Source organism: Taudactylus pleione, unplaced genomic scaffold (assembly GCF_031769625.1).
Source record: "Taudactylus pleione unplaced genomic scaffold, aTauple2 ptg000465l, whole genome shotgun sequence".
Lineage (NCBI taxonomy): Eukaryota > Metazoa > Chordata > Amphibia > Anura > Myobatrachidae > Taudactylus > Taudactylus pleione.
This window is the reverse complement of record NW_028284867.1, coordinates 261682-286588: the sequence shown is the minus strand read 5'-3', so window position 1 is coordinate 286588 and position 24907 is coordinate 261682. Positions and strand designations below refer to the sequence as shown.

Genomic DNA, 24907 nt, shown 5'->3' with positions numbered 1-24907 from the left:
AATGTTCATTAGGCTTTTAGTTTAAAAATGTCTGATTTTGGAATTATGCGTGATTTTGTGTAGCCCTTTCTGATCTGCTCCTGTTTTGCTATAATTTATTGTAAAGGTTGCAAAGTGGTGTTATAGTACATGCACACAGGGGTTCCAGGAGGAGGGTGGGGCGGATATAGTTTCCCCCGGACCCAGGCCTGTCTAAGGTGCCTAATGGGTGCTCGGTATACACATTATGAGAGGGGTGCCGCCGATCCGAGAAATGATTTGATCCGACAAAACTATTATCAGATCGGTGGGCTCTCGTACACACTGAGCAATTTCTAGATCTCTTAAATGGGAACGGTTGGGTCAAATGAGCAGCTCATAAGATGCGGCCTCCCAACCTGTCCGTATGAAGCAATTTATCGGCTATCGCTCCTGCATACACACTATGTAATTATCTGGCCTATCATGCAAATATTGGCTGATAGGTCCGATAATTGTATAGTATGTACCCAGCATTAGTTAGCAAAGCCTCAGTTTCTGCGCACACAATAATGCACAATATGCTCAGCTGGACATGACCACGCCCCATGATTGGCCACACCCCCCTCTCTGGTTCCAGGGCCCGTCTGATGTCTCGGCAGGCCTGCATGCTCACACATTTCCTGCAGGAAGATCTCATTGAAGAACACTGCAGAAAATGTCTTGTAAGACAGCTGTTATACAGTATAAGCTGTGCATTAAGCTCTGGTGGTTCTTTAACATTAGCGGAATCACAGTAAAATAATGCTTATTAACATTCCATTCTCTTCCCTTTTATAATGGGGAATGCTACTTTTCTGAATATTGCAATGTACATTGAATAGGAGATGAACAGAGGGGGCGACTCCACAGGACACCATGAAAAAGACTGTAATAGAGCATACACACGGTCAGATTTGTCAGACTTGTCAGATTTGTCAGATGAACGACTGAACGACTGAACGATTGAACGATTTGAACGATTGAACGATTTTTGACTGCATTAAAATGAATGGAATCGTCCAAGTCTGACTGCAAACACATCAGATGTCAGAAATCGTTATCTGACCATCGGGAACGCGCATCGTTGATCGTCCATCGTTCAGGCATGTCAGATATGAACGATTTTCCTTCAGATATGAACGACTGAACGATTTTTAAATCGTTATCGTTCATATCTGAAGGAAAAATCTGATCGTGTGTATGCACCTTAAGAATTGTATCAATATTATAAGTGACATTTATACTGCATAGATTCCGGAGTATCCATGTACTGGCAGGAGCATGCTCAGTCTGCCACTGATAAGCATCATGTGATATCATCATACTGCCAGCTGTCAGGACATTGGCCCTGAATGATCACATGAGCTGACTGCCACAGGATTTCCAGCCCACAATAACCTTTATAGTTTACTTTGAGATACTTTTATGTTTCTTGGTTACTGTATGTTACAAAGGAGTTTACCTAAGACTGGTAGCTTAATGGCAGGTATGCTTAGAAAATCTTTTATCAGCTCTGCAATTTCCCCATGTTACTGGTTAATTATCTGATTGTCCTCCCAGCTACGCCCTTCTACACGCGTCCAGGAAGGCGTTCAGTAACGTGAAAGTCAGCATAAGTAACCAGTGGACTCCGTCCGGTTTAAACAACTCTGTGTACGATGTGGACCCCAACAAGGTGAGGATGACGTCTGACCTGTCCCCAGGAAGAGATACGGGGGGGGGGCTGCTTTGTACGAGGGACAATTCACCCTCAGTAGGTTTTATCTTTATTCTGTATATTGAAAATAAAATGTACATAATGCACCTTATTCCTACTGTAATATCAGAGGGTGATCATTGTCTGGCTAAGGTCCAACGAGACATCAGCCACTGGCACAGTTCTAGGTGTAAAGATACTAATTACTAAGAGCATCACATGTGGCTGTTGATGTATTCAGGCCAGTAGATGTATTAGAATAAGAGGGGACAGTCTGCACATAACAGGATTCTGCCACAGTAGTGGTAGTGAATACCTGCAGCAGGCACCCAGTAGGTGTGTTAGTCAGGATTGCATAAAATTGTATTTTAAGAAAAAAAAAGTTTTTTTTTTTTTATTTAAATCAGATTTTTTTTGTATTTGAATAGGATTTTTGTTATAAAAAAAAAAAAAAAAAAAAATTTAAGTAAACGTTTTAAATTTTTAAACGTTTATTTAAAAAAAATAATAATAATGTAATCAAAAATTCTTTTTAAATCACATCAGTTTTTTTTTTTGTTATTTTATTTATTTATTTATTTATTTTAAAAATCCAATTTTATGCAACCCTGGGTAAAGTCCAGAACTTTTAAAGTGGAAATATATTGACAGAAGTAGGCTATAACGGAGTTGCACCTTGTTGGAAATCCCCTTCTTAATTAAACCTTCCCCAAACCTATAGCACAGGGGAAATATGGTGCTGTGCAATGTAAAAACAGCGTAAAAATAGACAAATGAATAAGAAGGCTAACCTGTAATGAGCGACTACTTTTATTGTTACACTAATGATAACACAGCAATAAAACATTTCTCTGTCCATGGTTATTCTGTTTTCACATTGTACCGCACCTTATCTCCCCCCCGCCCCCCCATAAATGACTTTTTGCAATAAAAATATTTTTTTGCAGATTACTGCTCCCAGTGTCCCAAATTAGTCTCCCTACCAAAAATTTTATGGACCTTCTGGTTGATAGCTCGAACTACAGACGGCCACTCTGTATCTAGGGATGACCCCCAAATCCTCTGCTACCTGAAGCCGAGAGAGGACAGCTTTGCCCATAACTGACGGTACGAGCTCTGATAGAGCTGTGACCACACAGCAGGGTAAACATTCGCAATTCAGCGCTGCGCGGCTCTCTGCTTCCAGTAAGAGGGAGCTACCTGTCAGGCGAGATTACCCCTATATATTTTACGTAGGGGACAGGTTTGGGCATCCCTTATATAGGAGAACTCCAGTCTCTGTAAAGCTTATTACATATTACCCCAATTATTTGACTAGCGAGGGTCCTGGATGCGAGACCACTCCCATTTGCCATACAATAATCCCTGGTGCTCCCTGCGCTAGGCCTATTATCCAGGACACTGAGGCTGGAGGATAATCAGTGTGATCTGGCTGCCTGTGTGTGTGTTGGATTGGTTAGGGTTAGGCTGTGGGGGGAGGTTTGAGGGGAGGGTTAAGATACTTACCAACAGGTGTCTGTATCCTAACCTTGTTTGGGTACCTGTGTTGGGATTTTGATCACCGGCATCCCATACCCAACCCCTGGAGAACATGTATCAGGCCATTGAACCATTGTAAAAAATAAAATAATAATTGTTAGAGGCTGGTGTCCTCCTTTAATTGCTGCTCATGGAAAATAAGCGTTTCTCACATATCCTTATCTTCTCCATCAGACGTGGAATGGCAATCATCTCTTCCCCAACCCAGAATCTGCTACCATCTTCCTCGGGTTACTAGATACCATCTTCCTGTTCTCCTATGCAGTGGTGAGTTGCTCGTATCCTGCATATGTTTCCTTGTAGTCATTGGTCTACACTGTAAGCGTCCGTACCGCCGATGAAAGAATAAAATAAAGTCTGGTGTTAGGGTTTTTTTTTCAAGCTTTCATGGCAAGTTCTTGTGAACTTGCCATTTAGTACAGGTACCATTGTTTTGCTTCACTTCCACATAATGCTTTTATCTTTCTTTGTTCACATTCAAGTGTAATAATGCTCTCCCAGTATAATATCTCGGAGGCTTGGCCAGAGGTATGAGTTGTGTGAGCACATTGGGGGTTTCTAATAATAATACCAGCATTGGACGTTCATATGCAGTTTGCCTGTCTGATGTCCTAACATATATATATCCTGACATATATATCTCCAACATACTGACTCTGAGATAAAGTACCAACCAAACAGCCCCTAACTGTCATTTTTCGAACACAGCCTGTGACATGGCAGTAAGGAGCTGATCGGCTGGTACTTCATGTACGGTGACTTTATCTCCATCCAAGGCTTAGTAAATAGTCCCCTAAATGCTGTTTTACCTGAATGCCAGTAACCATGGAAATGTTTTATTTTTTTTTGTATTCATTCACCCCTTATTGAAATCTTGTAATGGTTGTTTCCTATACAATTAGCATTAATGCTGATACTTCATTTTAGAAGGGTCATAGAAAATGAATGAGCTTTAATGGAAATAACTTCCATGCCGTGCTAGAAATATATATTACATGATGAAATGTTTTGCCTGGATACAGGGCCTGTTCATCAGCGGGATCGTGGGAGACCGGCTAAACATACGATATGTGCTCACTTTTGGCATGTGTTCATCGGCAGTAACGGTGAGTGAAAACATGTCAGCCAGCGCCTACGTCCTTCTTATATAACCATGATCTGTAACATTTGTGACGAGTCCTCTGGCTGCCACTTTACCCTGTAAGATGGTTTCTGATGGTGATAGACACTGGCATGTTTAATGGTGGGCAGATGCGTACTCTCAGCAATGTCCTCTCTCTTATGAGCAGGGTTGCATAAAATTGGATTTTTTTACATTTTTTTTTCCTTTTTTTTTTAAATAAAAAAAATATTTATTTGATTTAAATAGTTTTTTAATTACTTTTTTTTTTTTTTAATGTTTATTTAAAAAAAAAAATTAAATAAAGTCCTATTTAAATCCAAAAAAAACTGATTTAAATCATATGTCAGTTTTTGATTTTATGAGTAATTTTATCAGTCCCCCCTGTACACAAGTATCTCCTTCCGTGTTTCTGATGATGCCCTAGTCTCAGCTCATCCCTAGGTTACTGATTCCCCGTTTGGGGTGCAGGACGCTGCTGTGGCATCTCCACCGCCCACAAGCAATATAAATAGGAAGTGACCGCACTGCCACAATAGGAAGCTGCTGTTAGTCATCTTGTATTGAAAATGTATTTTTATTAACTAAAGCGTATACAAGAACAAGAAGGGGTCAGCAGGTCAGCTTTAGGCCTAACTAGTTTCATACCTGCAATGCCGGAATAGGTTGGGTAAACCACAAGGGGCGTGGGCATTGAGGGGACACTGTATAAGAGTTGGCAGTGCTATAGGTAGGATACTGGAGCCGGGCAGATAACACAGAATAATGGAGCATATTTTATTATTCTTATTAGATTTTGTTTATAGTGCACCACAAATTTCTGCAGAGATACAAAAACAGGTAAGCAGAGTAATAAGATAACAAATATACATATTTACAATTGTGGGTATAATAGCGACACATAATAAATAATAGTGACACATGCCCATTGGCTGAGATAGTGGACGTAGGGGGGGGGAGAAACATTAGGGGGGAAATTAGGGGTCAGATCCCCTCGTGTTCAGCGGAATCCCTTGTACAACTCCTGTACTTGGCCAAATCACTTCTGAAAACCTCTCCATCCAAAAATATATTTAAAGTGTTTTTTTCCCAATTAAACCTCTAAAAGGTTGTAGTTATTTTTTTGTTTGATTTTTTTTTTTCCTGAAAAGTTCCTTTTTAATCTTTTGGGTCTTATGGATGTTTTGCACCCAGTGTGTGCTGATTACAGTCCTCTGTTTCTGTCCCCTCAGATGTTTGTCTTTGGCACAGTCACCGAGTGGCTGCACTTCTATAACAAGGTCTTCTACTGCCTGATGTGGGTGATTAATGGGCTGCTGCAGTCCACAGGCTGGCCCTGCGTGGTAGCGGTCATGGGGAACTGGTTCGGGAAAGCCGGGTATGTTTTTATTTACTATGGGGAATTGGGGAAACTTTAATAACTATAATAAATTTCCTGTAATATTTGTATACAGTATATGTGTGTATGTATACTAAAAAAAAAAATATATATATATATATATATATATATATATATATATATATATATAAAAAGGTGATGTTAAATGACTGGATTCCATCATTGGATAAATCTGACAAGTTGGCAATGGCGCAACATAATGACTTGCGGTGCTAGGCTCCTGAACCGCACCACCTCTGTGTGACATCACATGTCCTGTGGGTAGAGAAGGGGGATTTGGGGGGGTAAGACACAGGGTGGATAAGTTCCCAAGTTTTTGTGGTTAACTCCTAAAGTTCAAGGTGTATCCTTAAGCTGGGTAGACATTTAGCCATCCTGTCAACCAAGTGGCCATTTTTGGTCATGTATACAAGTTTAACAATCGGCCACTCAGTTTGTCTGAATTGTGATGACTGTGTCGGCGGTTTCTGCGGCCAGTATACGTGCAGAGGGCAGGTCGCCCATACACACAGGCAGATGTACCGATATATATCGGCTTCAGCTGTGCTGCAGGGCCGACCTGATATGTCTGTGGACGTTTTTTTTTAGGGATTTCAGATAGATACATTGCACGAGCCATAGGCTGCTCAGGGAATCGGTGGTGCAACCGATGGCACATCGATGGTGGAGTGTTCTTAACCACCAGCGGATTGGCATTGTGCTCGGATAGTGGAAGTGGGCATCTCAGGGATTACTCAGTCTGTCTCACGCTATTACAGAAGGTGAATACTGAAATTGATATTTCCATTATTACGTAGTTGCGGGTGAGTAAGAAATCGCAGTCGCGCAGGAATAGCGTCCGCCTTTTGAATCAGGCCCAAAGCCAGGAGTACAGAACAAGAGGGAGAGGAGAGAAAAAACAAACCTCCTCTGATGAGAACAAGAAATATAGCAAAAGCAACAAACAAAGAACAAGATCAAAGCACAGAGAGGTCATTCATTTTGGGTCACTGGGGACGTTGCAAAGCTATCCCTAAGGGATGGTACAATGGTACTTACGTCTAAAACTTGCAAAATAATTAAATTAGTAAAATTGGGAGCAGGTGTGCATTGGAGACCAGATGGCCGCCCGGCACAGCCACTCAGCAGAGGCCCCAAGCTGCACTGCCCGAAAAGCACCCACCGATCTGCTGTCCTCGTCTTTTCAGGGACAGGTTGTTCTGCCACGGAGAACCTCAGTTTCTGATGTTCGCAATCGGCCTGATTCAGAGTTGTACGCAAACCCAATGGTTGACGATCGGCAAATTTCCAGCATCTATACTGCACATGTTCTGATTGGTTGTCTGTGATGAATGTCCCCGCAGTGTCCCTGAAGCCACAGCATGAGTGACAAGCTGCGGATATTTGGGGGGCGATGCTCAGCGTCCCAGAAAATGGCGACGCGTCGGCCCCCGTTTTCTGGCGTGCTAAGGCCGGTGTCTTACAACGCAGCTTCACTGGAACTGGAAGCTTGAATTTCACGGCCATCTTCAATACTCTGAGGGATGTTCACATAAGGGATCCGATGGCTGTGTCCTGGGACGCAGCAGCGGATCATAGAAATCGGCAGGAGGATTCTATTTACACAAGATGCCTAATGCGGCATTGGCACGATTTCACATTGCCGCTAAATCAGGCCCAATGTTAGGATTTGACACAGGCCAACCTTGGCTGTGGACAATCCTATGGGAGCAACAGGTCCATCCTGAGCAATTTTTTGGTCATGTGGACATAAATCTTCAGTGTCCTGACATCGTCCAGAGGGCGAAGAGAGTTCCCTTCTTCCGGAGATCAATCCCAGTCTAAGGCTCCTCTTGAGTCCAAAGTACCTGTATTCAAGACTGAAGACCAATGGCCCCAACCTCTAAGGCTGCCATTAGTTGTCACTGTCATCCAGATCCACATGGAAATTGGGGATGAGGTCGGTGCAAAATGCCTACCAAGTCCTTCCCGAAAGTCCCGCGGCTGATGGCGAATGCTGAAAGTGGTTTTGGACCTTGTCCTGCTCTGGGTGGACCATTTGAGACGCCCTAGTGCAAAACAAAGGTATTGTGAGGTGCACTTACCTCTTGCGCCTTTCACATCTGGGGCACACGTGCACTATGGGGAGACTTAGTTTGCAGATCATCTTTGAAGTTCCAAGAAGTTCTGTTGAATTAAACATTAACTGCCTAAAACAATTTAACTGTTAATACATTTGTTCACTGTAATCATAAACTTTTTTTATTTTAGTTTTTTAAATCCATTTAAGATTTTATTTACTTGAAATAATAAACTATGCTTACAAGGAGAAGGGAGGGTAAAGTCGACTGAAGACTGAAATCATGAAGACGGGTTATATCTTTCATTGTTGAAACTTCATCCTAACAAATCCGCTTCCCCCGGGCATATGGCAGCTGGTGTGGCCGCCGCTGGTTACACTGGATATAAAGCAGCTGTCGCCTTCCCTGCAGCACTTTTCCTGCAGCTTCAGTTGTTTTCTACTCCGGAACGTTTCATGACCCCCGAAGGATTGAGCCACGAGCAGCTTCTACTGCCTAACATCGTACTCGGGTTACGGTTTTCTATAGGACTAAGCCGAAGGTTTATAAAAAAAAAAAGTTCCAAGTTTAAAATACAATATACGAGTAGTAAGGACAAGTTTATACAAGAATAGGCACTCGTGTATTGTCCCAGCGTCAGATTGTAGAAATCTTCTTACAATTTGCATATAAACACGATTTGGGTCGGTGATGGTATTTACAAACCTCCGAAAATGTAAAAAGTGATCTAAAGGAGAATGCGACCTAACGTAATTCTGTCTGGTATGTGTCACCCCTTGTGCTCAGGTGTAGGATGGGGATAAGGTAACCCCTACGTCTATAATAGATAAGCTGTCCCTATGCGTATATATGCTGACACAATATAACCTTTGTAGCGACAACAAAAGGTTTCTTTGATCACCTCTTCATAGTTCTATGGGAATGGATAGAACTCCCCCGACCAATGGTGAGTGAATGGAGCCAGGTTGCACTAAGGTCCCTATAGGAAAATATCGATCTCAATATATTCTTGTTGCCAGCACATAAAGGTTTCTTTGTAAAGAAGTCTTAGGATGCTCTTCTGCTAATACAGCACGTCGGGAGCCGTCCAGATCGTAACCTTCTGATCCTCCAAACAGAAATATCTGATCAGCAGAATCCTAGTCCAAGTAATCTGGAAATACGAGCGTCTCCCATTCCTGATCTGCTCCGGGTGTCTCTGTCTACCACCATCTGCCAGGCCTCCCGACTGCTAACTGGGGCGTTGGCGAAGCTGCTCTACCCTTCACCCATTGCTGCAGTGGCCCTTACTGAGCGTTTATGCATGCCTACTTGCTTATAGATTAAACGGCCTCCCCAAATTAATTGATCTACTAGGACGGCCCCAGACAGACGTATCTTAAATACATTTTTGCATATACCAATCTTCATATACAATACGAGGTCATACAATAGTTCAGTACAACTGGTTCAGGAGGAGACCGCAATTGGGATTATGGAGGAGATTTTTCTAACCTTCTATAGAGGACTAGTGGTGGTGTTCCCATATCAGCCAATCAGCTTCTAGCTGTCATGTATCTATTACATTCTATAGAATCTTATTGGTTGCTATGGGGAAAACATCCGCTGTAGAAGGTTTCCGAAGTCTCTCCCAACGTACAGACAAAGCGGATTGTTACTATGCAGTTATCAATACCCAATAATCTATCAGGTCTGTAAGTGTGTGCTCATATGTACTGCAAACACACACACAAGTGGTATAGTAAGTACAGACTGTCTTTATAGGACATTGAACATATTTGCGGCATCATTTAGCTGCCCTTATATAGGACTTACAGGCTGAAAGCCCATATAAATGCAAGCAGTGTGTACGAGGCCTTCACTCACACACAGCAAACGCGTCCTAAATCTAACGGAATTTCATGTATTTTATAACTATCTTCTGCACTATATAACATTATTCCCAGTCATTTGTAGTATACAGTTTTTCAGTGTTACTACAGGTTGAGTCTCCGATATCCAAAATGCTTGGGACCAGGGGTATTTTGGATAACGGAATATTCCGTATTTTGGAATATTTGCATATCATAATGAAATATCTTGGGAATGGGACCCAAATCTAAACACAGAATGCATTTATGTGTTATATACACCTTATACACACAGCCTGCAGGTCATTTTATACAATATATTCAATAATTTTGTGACTCAAACAAAGTTTGTGTACAGAAATTAAATTAATTTATGTTACATATACACCTTATACACACAGCCTGAAGGTCATTTTATACAATATTTTTAATAATTTGTGCCTTAGACAAAGTTTGTGTACATTGAACCATCAAAAATCAAAGGTTTCATTATCTCAGTCATGCCAAAAAAATTCTGTATTTCGGAATATTCCGTATTTCGGAATATTTGGATATGGGAGACTCAATCTGTATATTATTTTATATGTAATATGTATGTCTTTATAAAGTGTTGATTTGTTTTACGTAATTTATACCTTGTATACAAACAAATGTTTGTCAGTGCAACTGATTACATTACCCCTGTCACCTGTGCAGATTGGAGGCGGCCATTTTGTGGACTGAATTAATATTCATAATAGAATAGCCTATCAGTTTAATGGAATCCAGTATTCCATGCTTCAGGCATATTAGCCTCCATGCGTATCAGGCAGGCCTCAGGCATATTAGCCTCCATGCGTGTCAGTCAGGCCTCATGCGTATCAGTCAGGCCTCAGGCATATTAGCCTCCATGCGTATCAGTCAGGCCTCAGGCATATTAGCCTCCATGCGTGTCAGTCAGGCCTCAGGCATATTAGCCTCCATGCGTATCAGTCAGGCCTCATGCATATTAGCCTCCATGCGTATCAGTCAGGCCTCATGCATATTAGCCTCCATGAGTATCAGTCAGGCCTCAGGCATATTAGCCTCCATGCGTATCAGTCAGGCCTCATGCGTGTCAGTCAGGCCTCAGGCATATTAGCCTACATGCGCATCAGTCAGGCCTCAGGCATATTAGCCTTCATGCGTGTCAGTCAGGCCTCAGGCATATTAGCCTCCATGCGTGTCAGTCAGGCCTCGGGCATATTAGCCTCCATGCGTATCAGTCAGGCCTCATGCGTGTCAGTCAGGCCTCAGGCATATTAGCCTCCATGCGTATCAGTCAGGCCTCAGGCATATAAGCCTCCATGCGTGTCAGTCAGGCCTCAGGCATATTAGCCTTCATGCGTGTCAGTCAGGCCTCAGGCATATTAGCCTCCATGCGTGTCAGTCAGGCCTCGGGCATATTAGCCTCCATGCGTATCAGTCAGGCCTCGGGCATATTAGCCTCCATGCGTGTCAGTCAGGCCTCAGGCATATTAGCCTCCATGCGTATCAGTCAGGCCTCATGCGTGTCAGTCAGGCCTCAGGCATATTAGCCTCCATGCGTGTCAGTCAGGCCTCGGGCATATTAGCCTCCATGCGTGTCAGTCAGGCCTCGGGCATATTAGCCTCCATGCGTGTCAGTCAGGCCTCGGGCATATTAGCCTCCATGCGTATCAGGCAGGCCTCGGGCATATTAGCCTCCATGCGTATCAGTAAGGCCTCATGCATATTAGCCTCCATGCGTATCAGTCAGGCCTCATGCGTGTCAGTCAGGCCTCAGGCATATTAGCCTCCATGCGTATCAGTCAGGCCTCAGGCATATTAGCCTCCATGCGTATCAGTCAGGCCTCAGGCATATTAGCCTCCATGCGTATCAGGCAGGCCTCGGGCATATTAGCCTCCATGTGTATCAGTCAGGCCTCGGGCATATTAGCCTCCATGCGTATCAGTCAGGCCTCAGGCATATTAGCCTCCATGCGTATCAGTCAGGCCTCAGGCATATTAGCCTCCATGCGTGTCAGTCAGGCCTCAGGCATATTAGCCTCCATGCGTATCAGTAAGGCAGGGCCTCAGTGGTGTCACTAGTTCCTTGTGAATTCTTAGCCTGCAGTCTCTACAATATTTGTTCAGTACCTATAATACCTGCCTCCAATATGAGCAGCCGACGAATCTAATTAAAATACTTACCATTTGCTGTAAGTGAGGTAAGTTCCTAAACTAATTGTTTTATTTTTTCTCTCTCCCTGCAGACGTGGTGTTATATTTGGGCTGTGGAGTGCTTGTGCCTCTGTTGGGAACATTTTAGGAGCCTTCCTTGCGTCTTCTGTATTAAAATATGGATATGAGGTACGTTGCTAACATGAATTAATGAAAATGTTCTAAATGGTGGAATAAGGCTCATTTTATTTATCTCTCTCACATTTACATATGTCTGTTTATTCCTGTGTTTTTCTTGTCATTGTGTCCATGTCCAACACAACGCGTTTCACTGCACACGATTGTAGTGGTTCATAAGTGCGCTTCAGCTGCGAGTTTAACGGCCAACTTGCCCTTTTATGCCTCATTGAGGCCGATTTAATTTAGCGCGCTGTTGATAGCAATGGGAGGGAGCTCCTGGAGTTATTCAATTCAGCACGCTGTTAGGTCAATTTTTATGATTTATTTTTCGCACCCTCCTAAGGGTGCGGTGAGAAATCTGCTTAAATTGCCATCCGCGAGGCTGTTATTCGGCGTAACAGCCTCGCAGCCGGTACTTTAGTCGTAGAATGCCGGTTCTAGTGACTAAACACCCAGGTTAAGTCGTGAGAACCGGCATTCTCCGACTTAACTTGTAATTGTCGGATTGTGCACTGAATTGATTAGCTCCAGGGCCAACTTCCTGGAACTATTCAACTCAAGCTGAATTCAGTCGCCCCCATTGTCTGTAAATCGAGCACATGTGGACACAAAACTGCTGCCGATCAACTGTTGATTGGAATCTTTATAATTGGAATGAGGTCAAAAGATAATAGATGGTCACCATAAGTGTGCTACTCTAGTTGTGCCCCGTAACATGCAGCCATTCTGCCCAAGCACCAAACGGGCAGCTCTGTATAATTTGACCACATATTATCTGCCATACATGGGCACCTTTTGCCCCCTTCCACTCTGAGCTGAAAGCAAACTTATCCCAGCAGGGGTGTCCTGCTATTTCACTACTCGTTTCCCCGATTTTAAGTGTTTGTCCCTTTCGTTAATTAAAAGATATTTAGTCCATTTTGTTTTTATTTTTCTAGTACGCTTTCCTGGTCACCGCCTCTGTGCAGTTTGCTGGAGGCTTAATTATCTTCTTTGGCCTGGTAACCTCACCGAAAGAGCTGGGTATGTTGAACCTACTGGTAATTGGGTTATAGAAATATTAATTATATTTTTTGCCGCCTTCGGAGCAGTTTCATTATATAAGCCTGTTCATTATTACAGGTCTACAAGACGCAGGGGAAGAGGAGCGAGGGGGTGAAGGCCAAGCGGAGGAGGTGAACAGACCCCTGATGAGTGAGGATAATGACGCAGACAGCGAAACAAGTTATTCTATCCAAGCCGCCGACCACGCCAATTCTACCAAAGCAATTGGGTTTGTGCAGGCCTGCTGCTTACCTGGAGTCTTACTGGTGAGAACCAACTATATAGAGGCGATCCTAAAATTCTGAAATGGGAAGACCAGGAGTTCTGTTTGACCAGTTAGTTCCTCTATCCATAAATGCCCAATGGAGATGATTCCTTTTGGGTGTCAAGATACCATAAATCAAGAATAAGAAGCCGTTTCCACTAATGCTATTTATCTGCATGTATATGTTTAGTCTCAGTTTTGAGAAAATAAATTAAACTGGTTGCAGTCAGGAAGCCGACGGTCGAAATCCCGGTAAGATATTAATGACAGGCGTCAAAATCCCGACACCTGTCAGACCTACGCCGCGAGCCCGACGCCCGGCATACCGAATGAAGGAAACTAGGGTGCGGATAGCCGCAAGGGGGGGGAAGGGGGGGGTTAGACTTGGGCACCCCTCCGGGAGACTTGGGTTTAAGCTGCGGGGAAGGGGGCTTAGATTTAGGCACTAGGGGGGAAAGTTAGGGTTAGGCACCCCTAAGGGATGGTTAGGGTTAGGGGAGGGGGGAGGGTTAGGCGTACTTACAAAATTCAGCTGTTGGGCTCTTCACCCCTGCCGGGCGGTATTACATACTGATTCCAATTAAACTTACTGCTGACTTTATAGATATTACACTCCTTCCTTTTTAGGATCACTAGATGGCAGTGTTTCCCCTCTGTGGCCATTTTCCTAGACATGCCTCTCTAATATTATAGGAGGTTAGTTTAGCATTTTGCAATATCTATCCATCTCCTCTAATTGCACCCGATAGACAATCTTAGCGGACAAACTCTGCATTACGAATTTGGTCTGGCACTCACCAGCTAGTCATTTATCATTATGAGCTCTGCTGGTAAGAGTTGGATCTGTTGCTGAGCCAATCACGTGGCAGCCACGACTGAAACCGATCAAACGATGTTAAACGCGGAATGCAGATGTCACTTGTTAGGTTTAGCGGAAAAGGACCCTGTGACTTGGGTTGGACTCGCCGAACCTCAATGACTGACACCGTTGCTGATGTTTCTGAGGATCACAATGACTCATCTGCTTTTATGGACGTAGAAAGCTCCAGTTTTCTAGTTTCACACACATGGGAAACATTAGGTAGTAATCCGGTTCTAGGTTATATTCTAACCTCCTCTATCGTGTGCCTGCAGTATTCATTGGCCTATGCCTGCCTGAAGCTGGTGAACTATTCCTTCTTCTTCTGGCTTCCTTTCTACCTGAGCATCAACTTTGGCTGGAAGGAGGCTGAGGCGGACCAGCTGTCTATCTGGTACGACATTGGTGGCATTATAGGTGAGCAATGCGTTATTCTCACACTACCCTGGTAGACTTTGCCAGACATCCAGATTGTAAACTTTCACACGGTTCTGTTTTATATTGTATCTGCCACAACATACATCCCACCAAGATCCAAAGGCCTGCTCAGCAACCTATCGGCTATTAGGGAGACCCTGCTTTTTTTCTCTGTATGTATGTGACCCCCCTACTTACCCCCGTTTCCCTACTCACATCGTACCCAGTCATACTCACCCCCCCAAAAAAAAATCACTCTATGGCTTCATAACTACATATAGTTTTTGATTTGCCTTTAAGAATAAAATTGACAGTAATTCTATAATGCAAGGGAGATTTGAAACCTATGAATATAATTTGTAGAGATCCCATTTGGACATCTCCACTCCAACTAAACATCTTCAGTGATAGTGCTTCATAATATAACACTACTATGTGCTGGGCATCTAAACCACACACAGAATAATGGCACTATAGTCCATGAAGCTTGCAATCCATATTTGGGTACTATTTACTTTCTATTTAAAGGGTAGGTATTTAAAAGCTATTATTGTATAATGTTACGAAGACATGTTTTATTATCTGTTATTTATATGGCACCAGGTTTCTATAAAACCAACCATAAGGGGCTTATTGGCATAGGTTGTTCTACACAAATCACCTTTAATACCCAACATATTTATGTGTAGCATTGCTATGCTAGAGCTGCCATACTGCTTCCTGGCCTATATCGGGGACTCCATACTAGAATGATGAAACACGTTCCCTGTTACCCATAAAATCTTATGACACACACACAACCTTTAAGATCCGATGAAAATATGGTATAAGGTATTATAAGCGATATGCATTTAAATGAGAGAAAACCCAAGACACTTACAACAATATTCGTGTTCTATCTATTGTATTTATATTCACTGTTCGTGTTTTATCCCTTAGGATATTGTAACATTGGCGTGGTACTGGTGTCACAGAACAGAAAAGGGTGTGAAACTCCCGCTGACTTTAATTGTCAGCAATAAAACAGTAATGGGATAATTGACTCCTGTAGTCGCCATTTGAAGTTTTGTAGATCCCATTACACATCAAAGCCAGCGACAGCCAGGGTGAGCAGCGTCTCATTACCAGGCGCTCTCTGGGCTCATTCACACAAGCAGCTTCTATATTATAGAGGAGAGTGTGGGCAGCAGTTGTGGTTGAACATAATGAGGTTTGTGTTGTACTGACGGGTTGGGTCATGGATCCCGGTGGTTGGGATGCCTCCCGACAGACAGAATTCCGACCCAATTAGGTAAGTGTCCTAACCCTAACCCACCTTTTCCACTGCCTAACCTAATCCCTTACCCTCCCCCTAGTGCCTAATCCTAATATTTACCATCGGGATGCCGGCGGTTGGGATTCTGGCGCTGGGATCCCAACTGCTTTCGGGTTTCCAGTGCCAGGATTCTAAGCGCTGGCATTGTGATCGCTAGGATGGTAACTACATCCCGTACTGACACATACTGAAGATACCATGTAGCTATGATTTTAAAAGAACTTCATTGACCTTAGAGCCACAGCAGTCTCATACCCTGGTTCCACATGGTTCCCGAGTTATCCGCCCCTGCGACAATTGCAGATCCTTCCTATCCCTTGGGTATAAGTTGTATATATTTATGTATGTATGTATTGTATCTTTTGTAAATGTAATTTCCTCATCCTCCTGCAGGTGGCACCATCCAGGGGTTTATCTCCGATTTGATGCAGAAAAGATCCCCCGTCCTGGCTGTCAGCCTGGTGTTTGCCGTGGGCTCTCTGCTCGGATACAGCCGTGAGTTGTTCTGCATATTTTGTCTGCAGCTTTGTCATGGTATAATATTTACCGGTGCTCATCGTTTGCTGGGGGGAACCTCATCGCCTCAGTCTTTAGAGCTCTGCCTGTCGCATCTCGCACTGTGCTGGCAGCAGTGTATATCGGTTTAAGCCACTGCCTCGCTGTCACGGCGACACTCCTCAGCCTTCTTGTGTGTTTATCAAGGAAAGGAGAAAGAGGAAGTAGATACGTTCTATTGCTGTGTTTGCGGTTTCACTAGAGATGAACAGCGATTGCATTGTGCTTTGAGTGACGGCCGTGGGGAATGGTTCTAGTCTGGCAGATTAACCGTTTTTGTGAATTTACGTCAGTGTCACAATCAAAGGTCTCTTTAACCAGAGTGCAGATAAGAAATGGTGCCACCCTGTAGTAAATGATACAGCTTTAGTAAGAACATACATTTCCTTTAAGTATATTCAGGATAACTGGCATCTGTACCGAAGATGAATTGTGGGTCTACATAATTTCTTCTTCTCTTTCCAGGCTCCCCTAACAACAAGCCGATCAACGCGTTACTCATGACTATAACAGGTATGTCCTCTGAAATAGGCAGTCGAAGACGTTCATTATGTTGACATGATCTGAATGTGTACATTTCCAGATGTCGACATGTTCAGAGTGTTGGCAGTTAACATGGGCATTCACAATGCTGACAGTGACATAAGTACACATTATGTGCCCGCATACATATTGTACACAATACATTATACATACATACATACATACGTAAGAGGGAAACAACAGTTCCAAGTATTGAGCAAGAGGTGACATGTTTGCTTCCAGGGTTCTTTATCGGTGGTCCCTCCAACATGATCAGCTCGGCCATCTCCGCAGACCTGGGCCGCCAAGAGATGGTGAGGGGCAGCAGCGAGGCTCTGGCCACCGTTACTGGGATTGTGGACGGGACGGGCAGCGTCGGTGCCGCTATGGGCCAAGTAAGTCTGTAGAGATCTGTGGGATGAAGGGATGGGAGGTGTTGGCAGAAACGTCTCACACGCCGACAAAGGGAAAGGCTTGTGTACGGCTGTGTTCTTGTCGCGCTCCTCTTACCAATCAGCTTCTGTCATTTATCTAGCACAGTCTTTGAAATGGCAGAAGCTGATTGGCTGCATTGAGCAACTGTCCACTTTATCTCTCGCCAAGGCTTGGTACATGTCAATGAGAAGGATAACGAGCTGTAATCTAACGTGTATTGTCTGCATTAAATATTCATCATGAACGTTGGCCGATACTAATGTCTTTAAAGTTCTTTAAATAATGCATATCTGACAGTTTATCTTGTGTCCGGTGAAATGTTATGCAGACGAAGAGTTAAGTAGGAAATCGATATGTATTAAAGAAAAAATGTATGTATTTTAAAATAATGATGTATAATTAAGAGTAATGGTGCACATGTATTTATGCCTTCGTAATGTGTACGTTAAGGCTTCAGCACTGTATCCTATAATGCACGAGGCCGCAGGAGAATCAGCGAGTGGACACTTTATATAGAGCTGCGAGGTGCTTAACATCCGCTATTCAGTCCCCAAGCTATTTGTTGATACTATAACCATTCCAATCCTCGTGTACCCCAACAGATCATGTCCTGGGGGCTTATTTAATCAAACACAGGTGAATTATTTCATTGGGTCAATAATTGTCCCTCCCGCTTTTTAATACATTGAAATTCTCAAGGCATGGTCTGTTCGTCAAAGATAGTTTGATCACAAGTTAAGACAGAGGCCGGTGTGTAACCATCACTTAGAACCTCTGCTGCTCAGTACGTGTTAGTAGAGACGAGCGTTTCGGATCATCTTTCCAGAAATCCCTGCTCTCGAGTGTTTTGGATCGGATTTAATGCACGTGATCCTAAATACTCTAAGGTTCGGGATTTCCGAAAAACAATGGCATTCCCTCTTCTCTGATCCAAACTTGGAAGGAAGATCCAAGCCAAAAACCAGCCTCTCATATCTTCATTTGAAGGTAAATCTGTTTCCATGACAACAGAACACCTTGTATTCCCTCCCCTCCCCCGCCCTGTGTCATAACTAAGCTGTGAATGTTGTAACGATTGTTTCAGTGGTGGTAGGAGAGTATTTGATGCATTTCATTGGGAAATAACCCACAACTTGGCCTGATGAAGTTGTGAGTTATTTCACAAGAAACGCATCAGATACGCTACTTTGGGGCTGCCATTGGACCAATCTTTACAACCTCCTCAGCTTAGTAATAACTCAGTGAGCTTTCAGGGATACATTGAAGATCATAATTGTGGCAGGTGTTTTTACTGAAATAACTGAATTCCGTTGACTAACTCTACTCTACTTCCCAGGTTCTGGTGTCGGTGATCCAGGGTGCCCTGGGCTGGATGTGGGTCTTCTATTTCTTCATCCTTATGGTAAGATCAGGTCACACAACTCCACTAGTTTTTGTGGTTAGAAGTGATGGGGTAGCGGATAGATTCAAGTGAGAATTTTGTTTAAATCACTTTTCATGCCCTTACCCATGTGTGATATTCTAAATCGCCAAACCAGCTGCCAGCAATGTGCATTTCTTTCCCAACAGACTTTCCTGACCCTTGTGTTCATCATTCCACTCATTGTGCGGGAGGTGAGGCCAGCGGGGAGGAACAGACGGCCATCTCGCCTTGCGGGGTGACAATTAAACGTACCGAATCCTGTTTACATCCATACTAGACAACCTGAATTTGATTTGGGATTATAAAGTACAAATATCGAGGACAAAGGAGCACGAGCGCAATGAACCGTGGATTATCTATGTCGGTTTGGGAAACTATTTTTGCATATCCATCAAATGGTTCATCTTAAAGCAAGTTAACACTAACTGTTTTTTTTTTTTTTGTTTGTTTGTTTTTTTAAACATCTGTATTTTTGTATTCCTATCTTGCAGCCCTGAGGGCTTTGGTTGACAAAATGAAATGTGACATTTCTATGGTTTACAAAAGTGGATCAGTTTTTCGGTTATCCTTCACCCTGTCTCAATTTTTACGTTCAAGTTTTTTTTTTTTTTTTTAATCTATCAAACTGCCTGGTCTTTTCAGCACATGCACAGAACACTTTGTGAATTAAAATCTATTTTTACAAAATAAAAAGACACTTAAGGGCAACTCTTTTACCACCTCTGATATTTTTTTATTTTTTTTATTTTATTTTTGAATTTTTTGTTTATTTAAAGATGTTAATACATTGACTGTGCCTAAAATAAATATAAAGGGAAATAAATGAATTGAGAAGATAAACTGACGTAAGTGAAATAAGCCCGGCGTTGTGGATCACGTGCGTCGAGGCTTGTGTCTATGCTGTTATTGGTGATGGATTTTTATCTTGCCTACTGTTTTTTTAATTTGCATATTTCTACCCACAATCCCTTGATGAATTTTTCAACCATTCCAAAAGTTATCGCCCACAGGCAGAGAGAAGCTGCGTTTTAAAGGGGAGTTCTTTATTCGCTGAATTAATCATTTCTTCTCTGTTAACCATAGACCTCATTTATTAGGTAACCTAGGGCACACTGGGGCAATGAGTGGCCCAGATTACCGGTCCCTAACGTGTTATGGTTTTTGGACAATGCAGGGGCAAATGGGGCTTGAACCAGTCTGTTGCTTAGGGCCCCGAGCGATCTGGATCAGCTATTACCATATGAAATTGGATGTCTTGTACGGTGCCGCTACAGTGCGATGAATTCCATATGTACGCTGCTTTTCTGTATGTGAAAGGACAGATGAGTTTAAATGGGCTGGTACTGATGTAAGATGTCTGGTACCGACAATGCACGCTCCTATTCACTTACAGTACATATCAACGTTGGATACACATCATGGACATATTCAGCTGCTTATACAAGTGTCCTCTTGCCGTACAAACTCTTATAAAACTACAGATGAGTTTCCATCACTTGTGCCGAGGATTTCTTGGAAACGGACTTCATTTGTCGAACATTTGGTGGAGCTCCTCAATCTACAATCTTTATCCAGCCTTAATCAGGGAAACATTTTTATTTTCCCAATTTCTTTTATTGTCTTTTTTTTTTTAATAGATACGGATGAATGTTCTGTCAATTGTTGCGTGTACAGCCGATATAAGAATCGTCCATCTTTGTGGGGGGATTAAAAATGTACAAAGCAGACCAGGTCTAATAGAGCGTATCTAGCACTCACATTTCTTGTACATTCCCCGTCTTCTGTAGGCCAGGAGTATGTATTCCTATGTGTAGCCTGGAGCCCCCTGAACTCCTCACAAACAAGGTGGTCTGGTTTGTTGCGTACACCCAAAGATGCAGCGTCTGTAAGAAAGGTAAATGTTAGGTACTCTGAGACGGTGTATCTAGCAGAGGATTAGCCATAGGATACAACTATTATTATTTTATTTGTTCTGGTTGATTAGTTGGACACTAGTTCTAGCTCCCAATATATATATATATATACAGTATATGTCACATTGACAGATAAGTGATAACGAGACTATGGCAATGGATGCAATTAAAGGGAAATAAGACTGCCATTGCTTCCTTTATTAAAGGATTGCCACACACCCCCCCCCCCCCACCACTCTAATTCACATTAGAAAAGTTGATTATACATGAAAAATATAGTAGAGATTACCAAATGTACGAAGCCAAGGGGGAGCTGTATCAGACTTTCTAAAGAGGTCAAGTGTAGAAGATGCCAACAGGAACCAATCCGATATTAGCTGTCATTTTATAATTTTATAGAATGTGGTAGATAAATGATAGCTGGAAGCTGATTGGTTGAGATGAGGTAACTACCCCACAAGTCCTCTTTGGTAGGTGTGATAAATCTCCCCGCCATTTTTATACAAGGCGCAGAGCTCTGTGGTATCTCCCAGTCTGCTATAGGTGGTGAATTATTCTCCTAATAAGGCATGTGAGTATGAGGGGTCTAGTTACTAAGCAGTGTTAGGAGACAGAGTGAAAAGTGATAAGAAAGTGATAAGGTGCCAGCCAATCAGCTCCCAACTGTCATTTTTCAAACACAGCCTGTGAGATGACAGTTGGGAGCTGATTGAAAAGTGATAAGGTGCCAGCCAATCGGCTCCCAACTGTCATCTCACAGGCTGTGTTTGAAAAATTACAGTTGGGAGCTGATTGGCTGGCACCTTATCACTTTCTTATCACTTTTCACTCTGTCTCCTAACACTGCTTAGTAACTAGACCCCTGAATATTAATGAATATAGTAACGGTAATGAATATTTGGCTGGATGAGTAACAGGTTATACAAATGTCTGCAGGAGTTTATACATATTGCCATCTCTTATGTATTATACATGTATTATGAACTACTGTAACTATCTGTATACATGGTGACTTCTGATGCCATCACTACACTAGGAAAACTTGTAATTAGGATTAACCCCCCGAAACCTAATGTAAATATGTAAATCATTATGGATATTAGAAATCCTCTCCGAGTGAAGTGTCCTCTCATGTCGTCATATGGTCCCAGAACTCCTCAGTTACTTCTAATAGCCTTATAATTTAACATAGGGAGCCCATGATCACCAGCAGTAATTCTGCACTGCCACCTATAGAAGAGACATACTAATGTGCTTTCTCCCCCTTTACAGGCAGTGTTTCCCCAGTTCCCTTCCAGGAAACTGGGAAATGTAGGGGATAGACCGGTGGACGCAATGCCGCCAGTCTAAATCCCGACTGGACCTGCCCGACAAGGGACTTAAGATAGGCGCAGAAATGCCGACGCCTATCTTAATCCTGACGCAGGAGGACCAACCCTGCCATCCCGATCGTCCGCTGATGGGTAAGTATAACACCTAGCCTGGGGGGGGGTTTATGGACCTCCGGGGGGACTTGGGGTTGGGCACACCCCTCCCCCCCGGGAGGGTTAGGGTGCAGGGAGAGATGTTAGGTTTGTGCACCCCTGGAGAGGTTAAGGTTAGGCACCACTAAGGGAGGGTTAGGGGTTATACCTCTGTAAACGGACGGCCAGACAATCTGTATATTTGTAAAGAAAAAAATGTTCTATTCTTTTTACAAAGCCATTGTATTGTGTTGTATCAAAATGTCAGCACCTGGTAGTTAAAATATATTGCGCTATTTAAGAAAAAATAATAATGTAATGAATGTAGACATCTGCTTAGTTTCTGTACTTGAAGATTTTTCTTTTTCACAATGGATAAAACAAATGTTGAGACCCTTTTGGACCACAGACTATAGTAATTAATATACTGTCTTGTCGCTCAAAATTCTCATTATGTCCACCTGACTCTTGTCTTGTAACTAGAGTTCTTCACTACTATCTCTCTACATTATTAATCTGTAGAACTACACCCCATGGGTCACATAATGATGTGACAAATCTCCCAAACAGTCAGATTTCCCCTTTTGGAATGTTGAAAGATTCGGTATCATTACATTTGTGTAATTACAACGCCCGGCTCGCTGCTGCCGGAACGGTCTACATCCCAGAGTTGGTGGATAATGGCCTTGGAGAACCTCAGAGAAGTCATGAATGCCTCATAGTCCCAACTCTGCTCCGCGTTTCACCCGATAAAACTTCCATGTGCAGTTTTGTATGGCGGGATGGCTCAAAATAAATTTTGTAACATTCCTAAATGTGTGTAAAAGGACTTTAATGGACAATTAAACCTACTTCTGTATATACACCAAAGTCTGTTTATTTTTTAAGTAAAACCTGAAACAGTTGGCGCGCTCGCCAGCCTTTGGTCATGTGGCTGTGCAATTACTTTCCTTTAAATTCACTACTTTTTAGTAACACTTGAAGCTGGTGGGGCTTCTGTGCCTTCAATTACTCTGGTATAAGGGAAAAGAAGTAACAAGACCCCTACAAAAACTCTCACGTAAAGTAGAAGGTCAGTGGCGTAAATCTTACTCCATGTGACTTCCTTACATACTATATAGTACTAAGCCTTCCATCTCTCACCCTAACCCTCTGTCCCATGCTCACTGTCTACCCCCATCTGTGTCACCCCTGTCTGCCTACCCGTACTCTTTAGAATGTAAGCTGTCACGAGCAGGGCCCTCTTCCCCCATGTGCCTTCCTTTACTTATACTGTTATCTACGCCATACTCCTTACACCAGCACCTAACCTTTGTCTTTTGCCATCCTGCTACTGTTGCAGCAACATTTATATACCATGTACTTGTCCCGCATTGTCTTGTTCTGTACGTCACTGTTCTCTTGTTCTGTTCAACTGTTTATGTGCTTTGTTAGGTGCTGCGGAACCCTTGTGGTGCCATATAAATAAAGTAAAATAATAAAGAGAGGAGAATATATATATATATATAATGTAACTCACAACTGTCCCAGTTGAATTGGGAAACTCCCGATTTAAGGTGATGGTTCCACCATCCCAGGTATCTGGATTTTTGTCCTGGTTCCTGTACTGTTGGGAGGTCTGTCCTGCTAAAAGATGCGCCAAGTAGCAGGTGCATGCCCTTAGGAGGGTAAAGGGGGGAGTGATGGTGACCCAGTGCTTTGGGAGCACAACATGATTCCCTTCTATCATGCCGCTCTGACATTTGTGCTGATTTTGAGCCAGAAGGCGACAGAGTCCGTGATTGATGTTTTCCGTAGTCCCGTTGGTGACTTTATGATAAATACTAGTATCGGCCCTTCCCTGGCGTACAAGCGTGCATCTGAGTGTGCTAGGTCTGATATGCCCACTTTGTGCATCTTTAGATGTTACCATACTGCTTGGTGCGTCTTCAGACCCAATCATCGGATGCACCATCGAAACTTGCGCCCTGCCCCATGCTAGGTGCAGATTGGAGTATGGCCTCCAATGTAATTAACTGTTCGCAAACAGGCCTACGACACTCCTATAACACCCCCATAAGACGGCACATCTCCGTGCTTCTCAATCGGTCCCGCAACTCTACGCTCACGCTATGGTACACATGCGCTGTGCGACTTAATAGCGACATGCATGCGCAGTTGAAAAACACTGATCGGTCTCATGAATAGTGGTATTGCCCATCTTCCCCCGTTCAGACGTGGAAAAGTTGAGAGGTGTGGCTGGGTAGCGCACTCAGACCTGGAGATTTATTAGTCTCAGCGAGGCACTTGCAGTCTTATAGGTAACAGGAATGACCTGCACATTTGTCGTTTGCCAAAAAAGGACCGAGTTTGGGATAAAGAGATGGTAAATACGCATGGTTACCTTACAGAGTTGCATTGGAATTTGCTTTGTTGATTTGTTGTTTTTCAAATTACATTTAACTGGGCTGGATTAAACAAATACCATAGAAATTTTTTTTACATCCGTCTTTAAATTCAGTGCAAGGAACGGCAAATGGAAAATAAGTAGGAAAAGAGAAAGCAGGTCACTGTCTCGCATGAGTGTAATGGCTCTGATTGGCTGTATTGTAAGTAAACTCCTTATCTTTGAAATCTTTCCTTGATGTAATATACAGCCGGTGTGTGTACAGCAGCCATGCTCGATTCTGTCATTTCTAATCCCAACAGTCAC

At 43.0% G+C, this 24907-nt stretch overlaps 1 protein-coding gene across 1 annotated transcript in view; it reads left to right on the top strand.

The window, feature by feature from the left end:
- Window positions 1-21356, top strand: part of SLC37A3 (solute carrier family 37 member 3) — a 28539-nt gene extending 7183 nt beyond the window's left edge. Inside the window, exons 3-15 of the mRNA XM_088448773.1 lie at window positions 1561-1675; window positions 3410-3502; window positions 4258-4341; window positions 5588-5733; window positions 11917-12013; window positions 12943-13027; window positions 13127-13314; window positions 14448-14589; window positions 16298-16399; window positions 16925-16972; window positions 17225-17376; window positions 18753-18818; window positions 18986-21356. Of these exons, the coding sequence (XP_088304899.1) occupies window positions 1561-1675; window positions 3410-3502; window positions 4258-4341; window positions 5588-5733; window positions 11917-12013; window positions 12943-13027; window positions 13127-13314; window positions 14448-14589; window positions 16298-16399; window positions 16925-16972; window positions 17225-17376; window positions 18753-18818; window positions 18986-19078 (1411 nt within the window). The 3' untranslated portion in view covers window positions 19079-21356. The remainder of the gene's footprint in view (window positions 1-1560; window positions 1676-3409; window positions 3503-4257; window positions 4342-5587; window positions 5734-11916; window positions 12014-12942; window positions 13028-13126; window positions 13315-14447; window positions 14590-16297; window positions 16400-16924; window positions 16973-17224; window positions 17377-18752; window positions 18819-18985) is intronic.
- Window positions 21357-24907: the final 3551 nt, after the last annotated feature.